The following is a 14,613-nucleotide window of genomic DNA, read 5'->3' on the forward strand; positions in this document are numbered from 1 at the left end:
TTTGATGTCATTTGACTTCAACCTATACATAAAGAAACTTGTAAGGGCTGGATCGGTTCGTACACAAGATGACATTTTTCACGTCAAAATGTTGTTTTGCAAAACTGGTAGTTGTTTACTTGTGAACCTTCCCCTACAGGTTTAGTGGACAAAACAGTAGGAATCACAAACATGGGAATATTGTGACAGCAGAAAAGATACAGACAAAATAGAAGCGAGTATGAAAAGCACATGTGCTAGAAATGAAACACTCTGCTGTGAAAATGAGAACGTGTGAACTCGGCTGACATGCTCATGAAAATCTAGTTGGTTTATAAATGCCACTCACCCACAGTGAGCTGTCCTGTCAGCTGGCCAAGGTTATTTCGTGCGTTCACTGTTACGTTGCGATCTGACTGTAAAACCAGAGGACTGTCCTGGAAAAAACATAGAAGAAACAATCTGTTCATGCGATCTGTGATGACAGAGTGTGCAGTATTTTCAAGCTGGTATGAACTTGCAGACCATGATGCTTGCTACGCCAAGGTCACAGGTTCGATCCTAGGGAAAACACAGTGATTAAGTATATACATTGAATGCACTGTAAGTCACTTTGGATAAGGGCATTTGATGTCCGGGCTCTGTGTGTGTGTGTACATGCATAGATGCTCTCTGGCTGGCATGGGTGTATGGTTCATGCATGCAGGGGTGCATGTTGTGGATCACTGGAGCCAATGTCCTCTCCGTTCCCGAGCATCTCTGATCCAACTGACCTGGACATGCGGTCCCACATCAGAGTCTCCTCTATGGCATAAATCAGATACAGGCACCATTGAACACAACACGTTCCCCGTCTCGGTCCATACACAACCGCATTCAGATTCATGGGGATATTACATTCTTAAACATCCCATTATATATTAAGTCAATATATTATTGAGTGTTTTTTTGTGATACTTTTTTCTGGTGAGCCTGGATCTCTTTTAACACGTACGAATCCCAGCATGAGAATTCGTCTCAGATTACCTTCAAAGCTGGGCCCTCTCTTTTTTCATTGATCCACCTGCCAGCCAACCAGATCCATTTACTGACAAGTACAAGTTCCCAGTTTCTTTGCTTTTTCGTGTTTTTGTTGTGCATGGGCATCTGTCTTCATTTGTGGGAAAAAACATACAGTGCACATAAGTGCTAAACGTTTTTTTTTAATATTCTATTATAATATTATAATATTTTATATTAACAACAACAATACTACTACTACTACTAATAATAATAATAGTTGTTGTTATTAAATATAATAATACTATAATACTAAAATAATAATTATTATTATTATTATCATCATACATAATACAAAGTGTATAAACTTAATCCCCCTATAAAATCACTTCATATTCATTTCAATTGCTCTACCTTGTTTTAGCCTCAAAATCAAATACCCTCTTGTATAAATCGAACATGACCAGTTGGTGAAATTATTCAATAGACCAATCAGAAGCTCTGATCTGACACACGCAAATAAACTAGTGGGCATTCAAATGCAAAGAAGGCATTTCCTCTAGAATGTATTCTATAATCTGATCTTTATTTCCTTTCTATTCAAACAATTTCAAAACCTATGTTGACGGCCAACTGTTGTTCTTTTTTTCTATCCCTCCTCCATACACAGTACAGAAAAAAATGAAGTGCAATCAACACATTGGACACAGAATGAGTGAGCGAGAGAGAGAGTATGTAAGAATGTCATTCAACCATGACAACTCTGTGTTCCCCGAGATGTCCACCTGTTCTTCATTATCTCCCTTTCATTGTGTTTTTTCATTTAATGACATACTCCAATGCTTCAATCGCACCCACCTGCTGACATCCTAAATTTAGACCCGCTCTCCCGTGGCGACCCCCCTGACATCTCTTACTCAATGGATTCTGTTTGACGGTTAATTACAAAATCATCTGTAGGATTAGATCCATTTAGACCTTGTTTCTCAGAGGTGCTAAAATAACCGGATAAAGTCTGATGGCTTTATGTGCAGATTTACCGCTCTGTGTTAGGAGGTCTATAATACCTGCAGAAAGCTATCCGCTGGCATTCCCATTCATCTCAATGGCATTTGGTCGATTTGAAATTTGCCATCTTTGCTCTCGGGCACTCGTTTCCAGTTTTTTTTCCTTTTTTGAGCCAATCACCTGAGCCAAAAATGGATTGTAACTAATTACCCTGCAGCCACATGAGAATGACGTCACGAAAGAGCTGATTGGCTGATGGAACCAGAGGAATATGCACAGTTTATAAAGGGAAAAATCTGTTGTTTTTATCAGCAAGGCTTCAATAAGCACATGTATTATTCTTTGAGCATGCAGTACAGCAGGGCCGGCCCTGGGCATAGGCGGAGTAGGCAAATGCTAGGGGTGCCAAAATGAGTAAAGATTTTAATTATAATTCATCATCTTAACGCGTTATTAATTATGTCACCTAGTGTGATCTGTGCAGCTTATCTCACTCCCAGACTACAATTTACATTATGCTGTGTTCAGACCAAACGCGATGAATCGCGTTCCTTGCACTTTATTATTCGCGGGAATAGTTCGTTATTTTCGCGCAAGGCAAATTTATTTTGCAAGGCAAAAAGGAAGACGCGATTTACGCACGTTCACAGTCCGTTTCGCGTCATTCACATCGCCTGCAAGAGTTTGTGTCTATTTCTTTGCATTGACTTTGTTTGTAATTTACTCGCACAAATAACTTAATTCATGTGAGAACACCTTATTAGTGTCTGTGGCCTCGTGGCTAGAGTGCCTGTTTGCCATTTTGTACTTCTCGCTGGTTAGAAGTTCTTACCCCGCTCGGAGCAGGTTCAGGTAGGATCGGTTACACATGTCAGCCACATGTGCAAACACAAACCATTCATTCAAAACTTTTATACAAAGGTGAGTTAAAATAAATTAAAAACATATCAGATGCAAAAAGGTAGGAAACAAAAAATGTTGCAATATAGAGGTGCAAATTATAAGTTACAACTGCTTATTTAGAACCACTCTACTGATAACACTGATGCGTGCTGTATTTTACTGCTTTCAACTAAGTGAACTGAAAAGTGTGTGGCACTATAGCATGTGCCATTTATTTAAGAAAACCCAAAACAGCATTTGTGCAGAGGTTGACAAAATGTATAAAAACTAGGGCTGTCAAATGATTAATCGCGATTAATCGCATCCAGAATAAAGGTTTGTGTTTACATAATACATATATCTGTGTACTGTGCATATTAATTTTGTATTTATAAAGACAAAACATACACATACTTGTCTATAAATTTTAAATGTATTAATTTATATTTACCAATAATTGAAATTGTAAATAAAAGTTTATTAATAGTTATATTTTATATTTTTCTTAAATATATGCATTTATGTGTATGTGTTTATAAATACAAAATGAATATGCACAGAACACCGGCATATATTATGTAAACACAAACTTTTATTCTGGATGCGATTAATCAAGATTAATCGTCTGACAGCCCTAATAAAAACAATTTCTCATTAACCCTTATAAATAATAATAACAATCAAATATTCATTTTATGAGCTCCAATATTCAATACAGTAGCCTATTATTGAGATAACAATTTGTTTTATTTTATTTGCAACATTATTTCCAAATAATGAGAAGGTAATTAGAAACATTTTTATTACAAATATTTGTAGTTGTTGTTTATTTACTTCTTATTTATGTTAATCACAATTCATTTTATTAAAATAAATATGAATTTTGCTTTAAAAAAATGTTCATCTTTATTTATTAATTTATTTTTTGTATAGGAGGGGCACAATCTTAAATCTTGCCTAGGGCACCAACAGAGGCTGGGCTGGCCCTGCAGTACAGTAAATACAAAAAACTTCATGAACAAAAGCCATCAGCAGAAGGCAGGAGACCGTCCGTTCTGTTCCAACTACTGTCTAGCAGTGAGATTTTACAGTGGTGGCCTATTACATGCGCCATCTTCTAATCTTTTTAAAAAGGTTTAACCTTTTTCACAAAATAACAAAATGTGTATCATTAAATGTCTGTCTCACTGCATCAGTCAGGCCCACGCTGCTCTCAGCTTCACTTAAGTCTTTTGCCAGCATTCCATTCATTAATTTTTCATATTATTTGGTAGTCTTTGCCTCAAGTGCGTCTTGTTTTTTTTTTACTTTTCTCTAAAAGGTCCAAAGATGGACTGATACATAAATATAATTATGATTATTAATGGTTTAAAACATGCCCTGATGGCCATTACATGCTTGGATAGAATACACGGCTACTTTTGAATTACTGTCAACAGAGATGAATGGAAAATGCCTTTTGGAACTGAATGTTGTAGTTACGCATCTTGTCAATTCTAACGCCCGTTTCATACTGCACGCGTGAGCAGTGCGTAGGGAGAGCGTTAGCAGCGCGTGCCCATTGTCCGTGCACCACGCTGCCTGGGAACCACAGTACAACAATACAATTTTGCATTAAGTTATTTAAATACATCAATGAGCAAAATATCTTCCAGAACTTCATCAAAGCGCTTTTTAAGCATAACTATGATTTGTTATATCATGCTCTTTTAGATCTACATAGTACAAGTTAAATAAAAAGCCATCGTGCTCTGAAGGATGCGAAGTCACTAAAGGGTTAACTCACCATAGGAGAGTGATGCGATCGCTTTTCTCTCACACATACGCAATATAAGCATAACATTTAAGATATACTTGTATTATAAATCCTTTAAATGTGCTGTTGTGTTTTTGAAAGTCATGGCGACTGTTAAAAACACATTAGACACCACTTACATGCTTTAAAGGTAAAAGTGTTACTTTTTCCTGTCAATCCATGTGGATTTTGTCCGTAAAGTATGCACTGTTGCTTTAATTGAGCGTTAGCAGCGCAGCAAAAATAGACTCGGCGCCGAAATGATCGCTGCACTGCTGCTTACGAGCCGCTTCTGCTCCGCGTGCGGTATGAATGCTCTCATCTGTTAACATGAGCGCTGAAAAAAATAAGCGCTGCTAACGCACTGCTGACGCGTGCTGTGTGAAGCCGGCGTAACACCATAGATGGCCTAACTAAACGTGATGCGACGCCATGACATGCAATAAAAGGTTCTTTCCATGTCAATCAGAGGTTTTGTCCTAACCAGCCGCAACAGCGCTGCGCAACGAGGAGCGGCCGTTTCTATTTCTATAATGTCGCGGCTGACAGCTCCGCCCACACAATGATCTCATTCGATGTAAATTAGGCACCTCATGAATATTAATCGCCAAACATGAATGAGGACAGGCTATATACGTTTGATTACTGAATTTAGATTCTGAATTTATAGCATAGCGTTCGGTGAGGCATCACTGATGTCATGAGAACATGATGCATCTCTCTATGTGCAGTAGAGCCCTGCACGGGACTGATTTCTTAATTCCGCTCCCGGTTAATTTCTGACCAATCCCGCCCGCTCCCGCAACGTGTGTTTCACTCCCGCCCGCACCCGCAATTTGTGCGTTCGCTCCCACCAGCGAAAAATTTAGCTTAAAGAATTTAAACAATGTTGAGGTATGCTAACGTTCATAATAACAGACACAGAACATTTGTGCTCAATTAAACGCTTATGGTCGATAAATATGTTAATGTGAAGGTAAAGCACCACACGCCTGACAAATAACTTAACAAATGACGACCACGTGACAAATTAATTTCTTTCATTAGACCAATAAAACTTTTCACTTATGAAAGGCTACAAACATAACACCGTAACTCTTAGCCTCAAATGTCTTTATAGCAAAGTTCAATGCATTTCTCTGTAGTATCTTGCTTAAGACATGCGGGGAGAAGTACTTTAAAGTACTTTAAATTATCTTTGAAGCAGATCTTACTTTGACCAGGGATAATGGAGCAGGTATGTTGCCCCAACCCAGAGGTGCCAGATTTGTTTCCGTTGTAAATCAATACTTTTCCACATTTCTTGCAACTTACGAAGTCTAATTCTTTATCACTTTTGTCTGTAACAATGGAGAAATTTGTCCAAATGTCGGACTTGCCTTGCTTTTGTTTTGTGCCGTAAAATCGTGCTTTAATCTTCTTCTCAACTTCATTTACTGACTCCATCCTTGATGGTGGCTATAAATCGTGGAACCTGCACTATTTGTTTTACCCGCCCAGTCCTGCCCGCGGCAAAGGTAAAACCGGCCACTGCTGCGAGATTTGCGTTCCCGCGGGACCCCAATCCCAATGCAGTCCTATAATGTGCAGTGCACTCTTCAGCTGCAGTCTGAGAGGGTGAGTGGACAGAGAAAACCTGTTCTGATTGGCTGTGTTTTGTGATTGATCGTCGCGTTCCGCCCCTTTTCCGTGCTCGGTAGGGACAGACAAATTGCTTATCCCAGGAATCTAATCGCATAGCGTTTGGTTAGGATGCGGTGTCACGTGTCAAACCCTGACTGCTTGTTTATTTACAGGATGAAGGAATAGTTCAACCAAAAATAAAAATTTGTATGATTCCAAATATAATAGATTATAGGCTGTCAATATCCAAATGGATAAAAAAACATAGTGAAGCATTAGTGAAAACCCTACTTGGAGCAAAGCGAAGGGGAAAATTACAGAATATTCATTTTTGAAAGTTAATGTCAGTATATTTCCTTCCTTGTCTCCTTCCTTTCTGGATGGATGGATGGAGGCTAACATATTAAAAATGACAAAATATTCATTTTTGCTAGTTAATGTCAGTATTTCCTTCCTGGATGGATGGATGGATGGATGGATGGATTGTTGTGGATGAATAATTGGATGGTTGTGGCTGGATAGATGGTGGGATAGATTTGTTTGTTTGGTGTTGAAGTAAAATCCAAGATGTGTTGTTCTAGTTAAAAAAACAGCAGCATTCGCAGACAGCGCAGCTGAGCACAGGCACAAGACAGCATTGCAGATGGCACACAGGGAAGCACAACTGATGATGCAAGAAGCCTCGGGCAAGTCTAGAAAATAACCTGTTCCCCAGAATGGCAAGTAAGCTCAGTGTAAAAACCTTCACACTTTTGCTTTACCTACTCTTCTTCTGCAACAGAGGGGGAATTAAGCAAAGAATCCCCCATCAAGAGAAGATGTGAGATGTCAATCATTTTAGTTTAAGGTACTGGCTAACAACCTGACTAAAACTGCATCAGTGAAAAGTGTTTCAAACTTCAAATGTCTTTTCTCTCTGTTGTAATGAGGTATCGGCACTATCATTTTTTCATATAATACAATGAAATCAATCTTTCTTGTGTGCCTAGTTCTTTACCTCCTTGTTAGCCACGGTTCATTTTTGCTATTTTAGGGTGACCATACGTGACATTTTTCCCAGACATATCCTGGCCTAGATTTCACTCCGGCTTGAAGTGATTCGCTCAAACAAGCAGGTTTTTACTTATGGTTTCTGAGGGATTTCCACTAAATATAAAATAAATCCACTCCTGTCTCTTCCGAGGTTAGGACTCTGTGCAGCGACTACATTGCATGTTGTCCACGAACTTTAGCCATGGCTTAACGTGCACCGCTCTCTCTTGTGAAAACAACAATGGCGGCAGTGCCGTGGGTGGAATTGTGTAGATTAAGGGGCGGTAATATTATAATAAGAGCCTGCGTCTACATCACACCAGGAGCGAAATCTGAACGGCTCGATTTCTCACATGCTTGCAGAGAAAGGCTTACCAAAACAAAGTTACTGGGATCTTGTTTTTCACGTTTTCTGGGTTGCTAGATGCACCGGGGACCCGATTATAGCACTTAAACACAGAAAAAATTGGACTTTCATGCAATAGGTCCTTTAAGGGCATAGTACAAGTAGGCGAATTAGGATGAAGCATATATCACAAGAGTTGCAAAACAGACTGTTGACTTGTAAAATGACTAAATAAAGCTTGCTTTGAATTAAATATTGTTTAATGTCATGAATATCTCAAATATATTACAGCAGTAAAATTACCGATGCCAATAATGTCACGGCTGTCTACAACAAACGGCTGTACAGAAAAAAAGCTGTAAACACGCAAACATTGGTAACAGAAATTCTTTAATTAGAAGGAGGACCGAAAACTAGGGATGTAACGATTCAGTCAGCTCAGACTGATCTCATGATACGATTAATTCACAATTTATTTTTACAAAATGAGTTGAGACAAATTAACTAAAAACTTCCCTTTTATTGTTTCTCAATTGCTGCACATTTCTTTTTTAAAATAAAAATATATTTTCTGTGAAATAACAAAACTAAACTGCAATTTTGAAACAAATTCCAAATCAAATAAAAAATTAATACTACAAAAGTTTAAGTCTTTAAAAAAAAACAAGACTTCGTCTGTGCTTTTCGTCTGCCACATTTTCCAAGTTTGCAGTAAACACATCTGCCCCTGCTGTTCAAATTACATCTCATCTGGCTTGAATTGTCACATATTATAATCGATTTTCAACCGGCTCACAGTGAATCGTTACATCCCTACAAAACCAGATTTGAACTAGTGATTTTAATCACTGTTTTCCAGTCTTGTGTGCAGTATGCATCTGACATGGAGTGAATGGACTATGGACTGTGGGCGTTTGCAATTGCTATAAACTGGGCGGCAAAATGTAGAGAATGACAGTATTCCATCTCTCGGTGGTATAAAACTACCGTAACAAGGTTTCATTTATGACACTATAAAAAAGCTAAGAAAAACGTATGTTTCTGCACCCTCAGGGGGATGAAGCGTAAGACTACATTTGTGCCCTTATGACAGCACGTCTTCAGAAGACTCTCAGGGTAAATCTTTGAGCTTCTAACACAGCTAAGCACCACAGAGTTCCACATGGTTTTTCTGAGGGCAAGACCAAATGACTTCACAGCTCAAGGCTTAAAAGGAAAGTTTACCAAAGAATGAAAATTCTGTCATCATTTACTCACCCCTGAGCTGTTCCAAACCGATATTATTTTCTTTATTTCATGGCACACTAAAGTGTATAAAGAGTGTATAAAATGAACATCCCTAATGGAAAGTGGGTAAAGGGTTTAGGTCAGTGGTCGCCAACCCGTCGATCGCAATCGACTGGTCGATCTTTGAGACGTTACCTGTCGATCCCCGAAAGTAGGATAGGAAAATTAATAGACAAATATATTGTGCCTGATCAATGTTCAGTTTTGCAAGCGCATCTCTCTTTCTCTTCATTCAGCGGTTGTATGTTTTTAAGTTCTGCATTAATCTTTTCACGGCTGTGTAAATAATGATTCACTGCGTGAGTTTTTAATGCAACCGTTATCATTAATCTCATTTCATTGTGATGCGCGACTGCGCGTGATCGCTCTTCAGTGTTTCTAATGTCGGTGGTCAGTGATCAAACGCAAATGACTCGCTCGTGCAGTGGCGTAACTGTCATTTGGAGGTCACCACACTGTTGCGGTGCATTACACTTAAAAACTGTTTATTCATATGACATTAAAATGCCACTTGTTCGTTGTTGTACGCGTTTTTGTGCTTTGACACTGGATGCGCAAGCAAGCGCCGCCCGCGGGTGTGGATGATGCACGCATTTCATACTGTCCGCGTATCAGGAGTCGCGGCTCTCTGTCTTCCGCGAATATAACATCAATAATATAACATTAAAAGCGGCGCATTTTAATGTTGAGTTTGTCTGAAAGACAAAATCAGTCTATTCACAAAGTTGTAATTGTGAATGATGGTAAACTGCAGTTTTCAGTACAATCTCATGCAGGAGATGACATCTGCTGACGTCCTATTTATGTTTTCAGTTAGCCTAATATGATAGCCCATTCCATACTACTTTGTCAGACCTAGCTATTTAGTGAAACAGATACTTATTACCAAGACATTATTAGATGGGTAAAAGTAAATAGATAAATGATTTAACATAAATAATTGACCTTGTTGTTATTATTAGGGCCTATTTATAACATTTCCATCTATATACTGTATTTACTTAATAAAAGTAAACCAAATAAATGCATCATAAATAACAAATCTTTATACAGTAAATACCTAAATAATTAGGGTCTTGTTAAACTTATTCTTAACCTCGTTTTAATGTCAAGCTGTCATGTGTGAATTAGTCCTTGAGCTGGTGTTTGAATTGGTGTTTTTCACCTCATTTTGGCACACTGAAAGTGGCAACTCTACATGTTACAGAGTTTGCTTAGTTGCATCTGAAAAGTGGAACAAAGAATTTCAGGTAATTCAAATAGACCCACAATTATAGGCTAAATAAAAGGCCCCAAGCTGGAGGTTCAATCTGGGCTGTTTTTATTTTCAACTTTTTGAGTGGTAGATCTTGCCTTTCAACAATTCCGAGGTTGGGGATCATGGGCCCGAAAAGGTTGGTGACCACTGGTTTAGGTTATGTCCAAAAAAGATAAAATATTTCAATAAAAGTATCCTGATTTTTTCCATATGGTTTTCCATTCATTGGTGTTTTGAAGCCATATGATTGCTTTAAATAAAGACATGTGTGCGTGTGTGTGTGTGTGTGTCTGCATGCGTGCGTGCGTGCGTGTGTGTGTGTGTGCGCGTGCGAGCATGTGTGTTATGGCTGTTAGAGAATATAAAACAAGATTTGACCTTTTCTGTCGTTTTGTAGTTGTCCACTGTAGTGACCTCTATGTTTGAAAGGGTTAACCCATTAATTAGTTGACTGCCCTCATACAAACAAATAATCTGAAAATAATCTAAATAATCTGAAATATGCCTGTTCAGAAACAATATTTATAGCTGCAGTTTTATCTGGTTCTGCCAGCAGATTAGAACGGACACATTTTACCTTTAAACAAACAAAAATCTAACATGCCTTGAGTCTTTTATGTATAGGCGCAGCATACTGCCTGTTGAGACAGCAGTATTGTACATTAAGTGAGGGTGATAAAACCTAATTGGAGAATTAATAAGCACTATTAACTATAAATTTAGTAGATCAAGCAGCGTTTAAGTAAAAAATGTGTTATTGAGTGCATATGTGTGAAACATTCGACATCTCTGCCTGCCAAAGATATGAATGGCTTACTGATTACTGATATACTGTATTTACACATTAAAATGGCATGAGAGAAAGTAATTTAAGTTTACAAAAATGACACGCATTACCTTTAAACGCAGACATTTTTGTAATGCAAGTAAAAGAAGCAGTATTTTCATGCAGGATGTGGTTGGTTGAGCACTGCCAATCACTGCCAAGCCGAAAGCAAACAGCAATCTTTTGTGTCATGTAAAGTGTGACCCTGGCAGATTAGCCGTGCACATCTCCTGAATCACATGTAAATACAAACAAACAATGCCTTTGTCATTGGGCCCTGTCTTGCATGGCTAACAAATGCTTACTGTCGCAGGGCAAACAGATACGCACATTTAGTCCTACAGAAGGCCTACACATTTGCAATAGACTTTATTGCTTTCTAAATTTAACAGAATTGTTTTCATCGCAAATTACAGGATATTATAACAATAATACACATGATGATTAAAAAGAATTCTCCTAAAACCCAATGACCCATGTTGTGAAGTGACCCAGAATAGCCAGAAAAACATTAATTAAAATATATATATATATTAATTTGACTTCATTTTCTACTCGGTTTAATGTGGTTTTAATTCTGGATTAAATGTAGAATGACTAGATATATTATATTGTTAGAACGAAAATCTCACATAAACCAAAGCTAAAATACACTTGTGCGAGATTGGAAACTAATGTAGACTAATGCACTTAACAACAGATGGGCAGAAAGACATGATCATTCCTTATCCAGGACTTTCACTGTTTAAGATTAAGATAAGTTTTTATTCAATTTGTCTTTATGACTTCAAAGCTTCCCTTAAACTTTTTAATTTCAAACTTTTTATTACGTGCCTAAAGCGCCTTAAATGAATTACATCCCATATACAGCTTTTACGTTACGTTGGTGTCTTCACAGGTGAAATCATCTACCCAAAGGCAAAGAACTCAAGTAATGCGTAGCAAAATTGCATTGCCTTCTCTGTATTACCTTCCTTCATAATCTTGCTGTTTTACATACATACATAAGCATATACAAACAGACAGATAGCAATAGATACAGTACATAGATAGATGTTGAGTACACACATAACGTGATTTGTTTCAACCATGTTTTTGCTTGATATCACATCAGGTGTAGAGTCAATGAACCATTGTGAAAGATTTTCTGGAGAAATTATGAATAAAATATAACATATGGACTGACTATGGACATCTTCTGAATACATATTATGATCCCTCACATACACCTACACAGACCAAGCGCTTCACGCTGTGAGGAATGGGATTATACTAACTGCTCACATGCACATAAAGTACGGCTGATCCCAGCTGACGTGTGCCCTGTACTGATATCTGGATACCATCCAATCTCACGGTGGCCTTGGGCGGAGTGAAATATGATTGGTTGCCATCCGCAGTCAGAAATCTAAGTACTGAGCATTAAATCCAGCTACATGATCATTGTCTGTAATGACCTTCCCCGTGTACGAGAAGACACTTTGCAAAGGCATTTCTAAAGTTTGGTAAAACGAACATTGAAAAAGATTTATTTGACAGATTGTTGCAAACAGAACGTTGCAGAAGATTTATCTGACGGTATCCTTTACATATAGTTTTATTTGGTTGCGTCCATAAATCAGTTTAGGAAATGTGATTGTCAAGCGTGCTACAAAACAGTGTTGTTCTCCCTTAAAGGACCAAAACTAATTTCGCCCACACACACAACTCACCATTGAAAGAGAAGATGAAATAGGCTTCTTGTCTGATTGGTAATAGATTATTGATTACTTAGACTGTCTAATAATGTAGTTTGTAACCAGTTTGAGCACAACTGGCTGACCTGTTCTGAGAGCGATGAACAACAAAACACACTCACAAAACAACCCGAGGACAAATAAAACAATAATAATGTTGAAAACTGTTTATTTCTTGATACATTTTCACATTGCGGTCTCTTTAATACCTTTCATCTGTAATATTAAACAAGCTTGTATAGTTTGAAAGGACTAATGGATTTTATTGGATGTCTTTGGACTACATTTGCATTTGGCAGACGCTTTTATCCAAAGTGACTTAGAGTGCATTCAAGGTATACATTTATCAATATGTGTGTTCCCTGCACAGCAAAATCATCAGTGTTAAAAAAAAGTCAAATCAACTCTCACAGTGTATATATAATCCACACTTTGAGAGTGTGGATTACACTGCGAGTGTTAATTTGACTTTTTTTAGAAATTCAACCCACGAACTGCTGCAATGCTCAGACGAGGAACATTTGTTCTTTCTCACCTTGGTAGGAGGATTTGGCTTGGTAATACATATAGGGTATTAGTTAAATAGACATGGAAGGTTCACAGCAGGGGCTCAGTAACTACAAATTAGTTTGAAATAAACGTTTTAATTCGGTTGCACCTTTTTTGAGGCAAGATTTAGCCTGCAAATTCTAATCTCGTCGTAAAGTACAGTAATATGTAGTCGGATAAGATACGGTTTAACTTTACTGATCTAAATAAGTCGCCTACAAATGATGAAACTCTAGCAGTGTTAAATTGTGCATTTTAGTGTTATTTTGTTATCGTTGATGTTTAAAAATCTTTCTTTGAAGTTTCATAAATGTCATTTTCAGTGTGTTAATAATAACTAAATATCTCAAATTAATACAGGGCTACAGATAAAATGTAAGTGTGAATGAAAACATCATCATACTGAGTATGTCTATCAGGTTAAATATGATGTTATTGAAGTAATTCTACAGTCTGCCAACCACGATTACTGGTAAATATTAGTTTATTCATGATGTTAATTCACCTTTTAGGATAAAAAAAAGATGTGGTGCAGTTCCTACAGACAGCACACACAAACATTTGAACAAAATACAACCAAAAGAACATTTATAACCGAATCAAAAATTTAAATGAATTTCATTAAGATTAAATTACACATGTAAGATTTAAAAATGAAATAAATACAAATGATACCGGAAGTACTTCTGGACCAGTGTTTACTTCTTGCCAAGTGGTCTATAGGCAGTTTATGCGGGCAGTAACCGCAAACCTCAGATCCTTGCATTTACAATATGTCATCACTTCTTCTCTCAGCCCTCTGCATCATTCTGTCTATCACTCTTTGCTGACTGTTCAACTCAACATGCTAACTGTTTCTATGCTGCATTGAGCCAATATAATCCTATTGATTTCATACAAGCCACAGCATGAGACACACTAAAATTCACACACGATATAACAAAATCAAAGAGTAATACAGAAAATGATTGATAAGAAAATCATGTTTTAAAGATGAGCTAAACAAGATGACGGCTAAATGAGCCAAACCAGCTGACAGTCCTGTCAATGTACGTTTTACATTAGACTATAGATGAAGAAGCATATAATGAATTTTTTATGTGATCTTGTGAAGAACCTGTGGCATTGACACGCTGTAATACATGTCATGTATGTTAAATCTCTTGATCTCAGGGTAACATCTCATTAAAGGGACAACTTACCCAAAATGACAATTCTCTCATCATTTGCTCACCCTATGTCGTTCCAAGCCTTTTTTGCTTGTGTGAATACTGTAAACGATGACAAAAATGT

General features: G+C 37.5%; 1 protein-coding gene across 2 annotated transcripts in view; it reads right to left on the bottom strand.

The window, feature by feature from the left end:
- Window positions 1–14,613, bottom strand: part of LOC130552534 (zeta-sarcoglycan) — a 235,344-nt gene that overhangs the window by 48,382 nt on the left and 172,349 nt on the right. For both annotated transcript variants that reach the window (XM_057330877.1, XM_057330876.1), the window contains one exon: window positions 329–416. In XM_057330877.1, the coding sequence (XP_057186860.1) occupies window positions 329–416 (88 nt within the window). The remainder of the gene's footprint in view (window positions 1–328; window positions 417–14,613) is intronic.

This window comes from Triplophysa rosa, linkage group LG4, assembly GCF_024868665.1.
Source record: "Triplophysa rosa linkage group LG4, Trosa_1v2, whole genome shotgun sequence".
Classification (NCBI taxonomy): Eukaryota; Metazoa; Chordata; class Actinopteri; order Cypriniformes; family Nemacheilidae; genus Triplophysa; species Triplophysa rosa.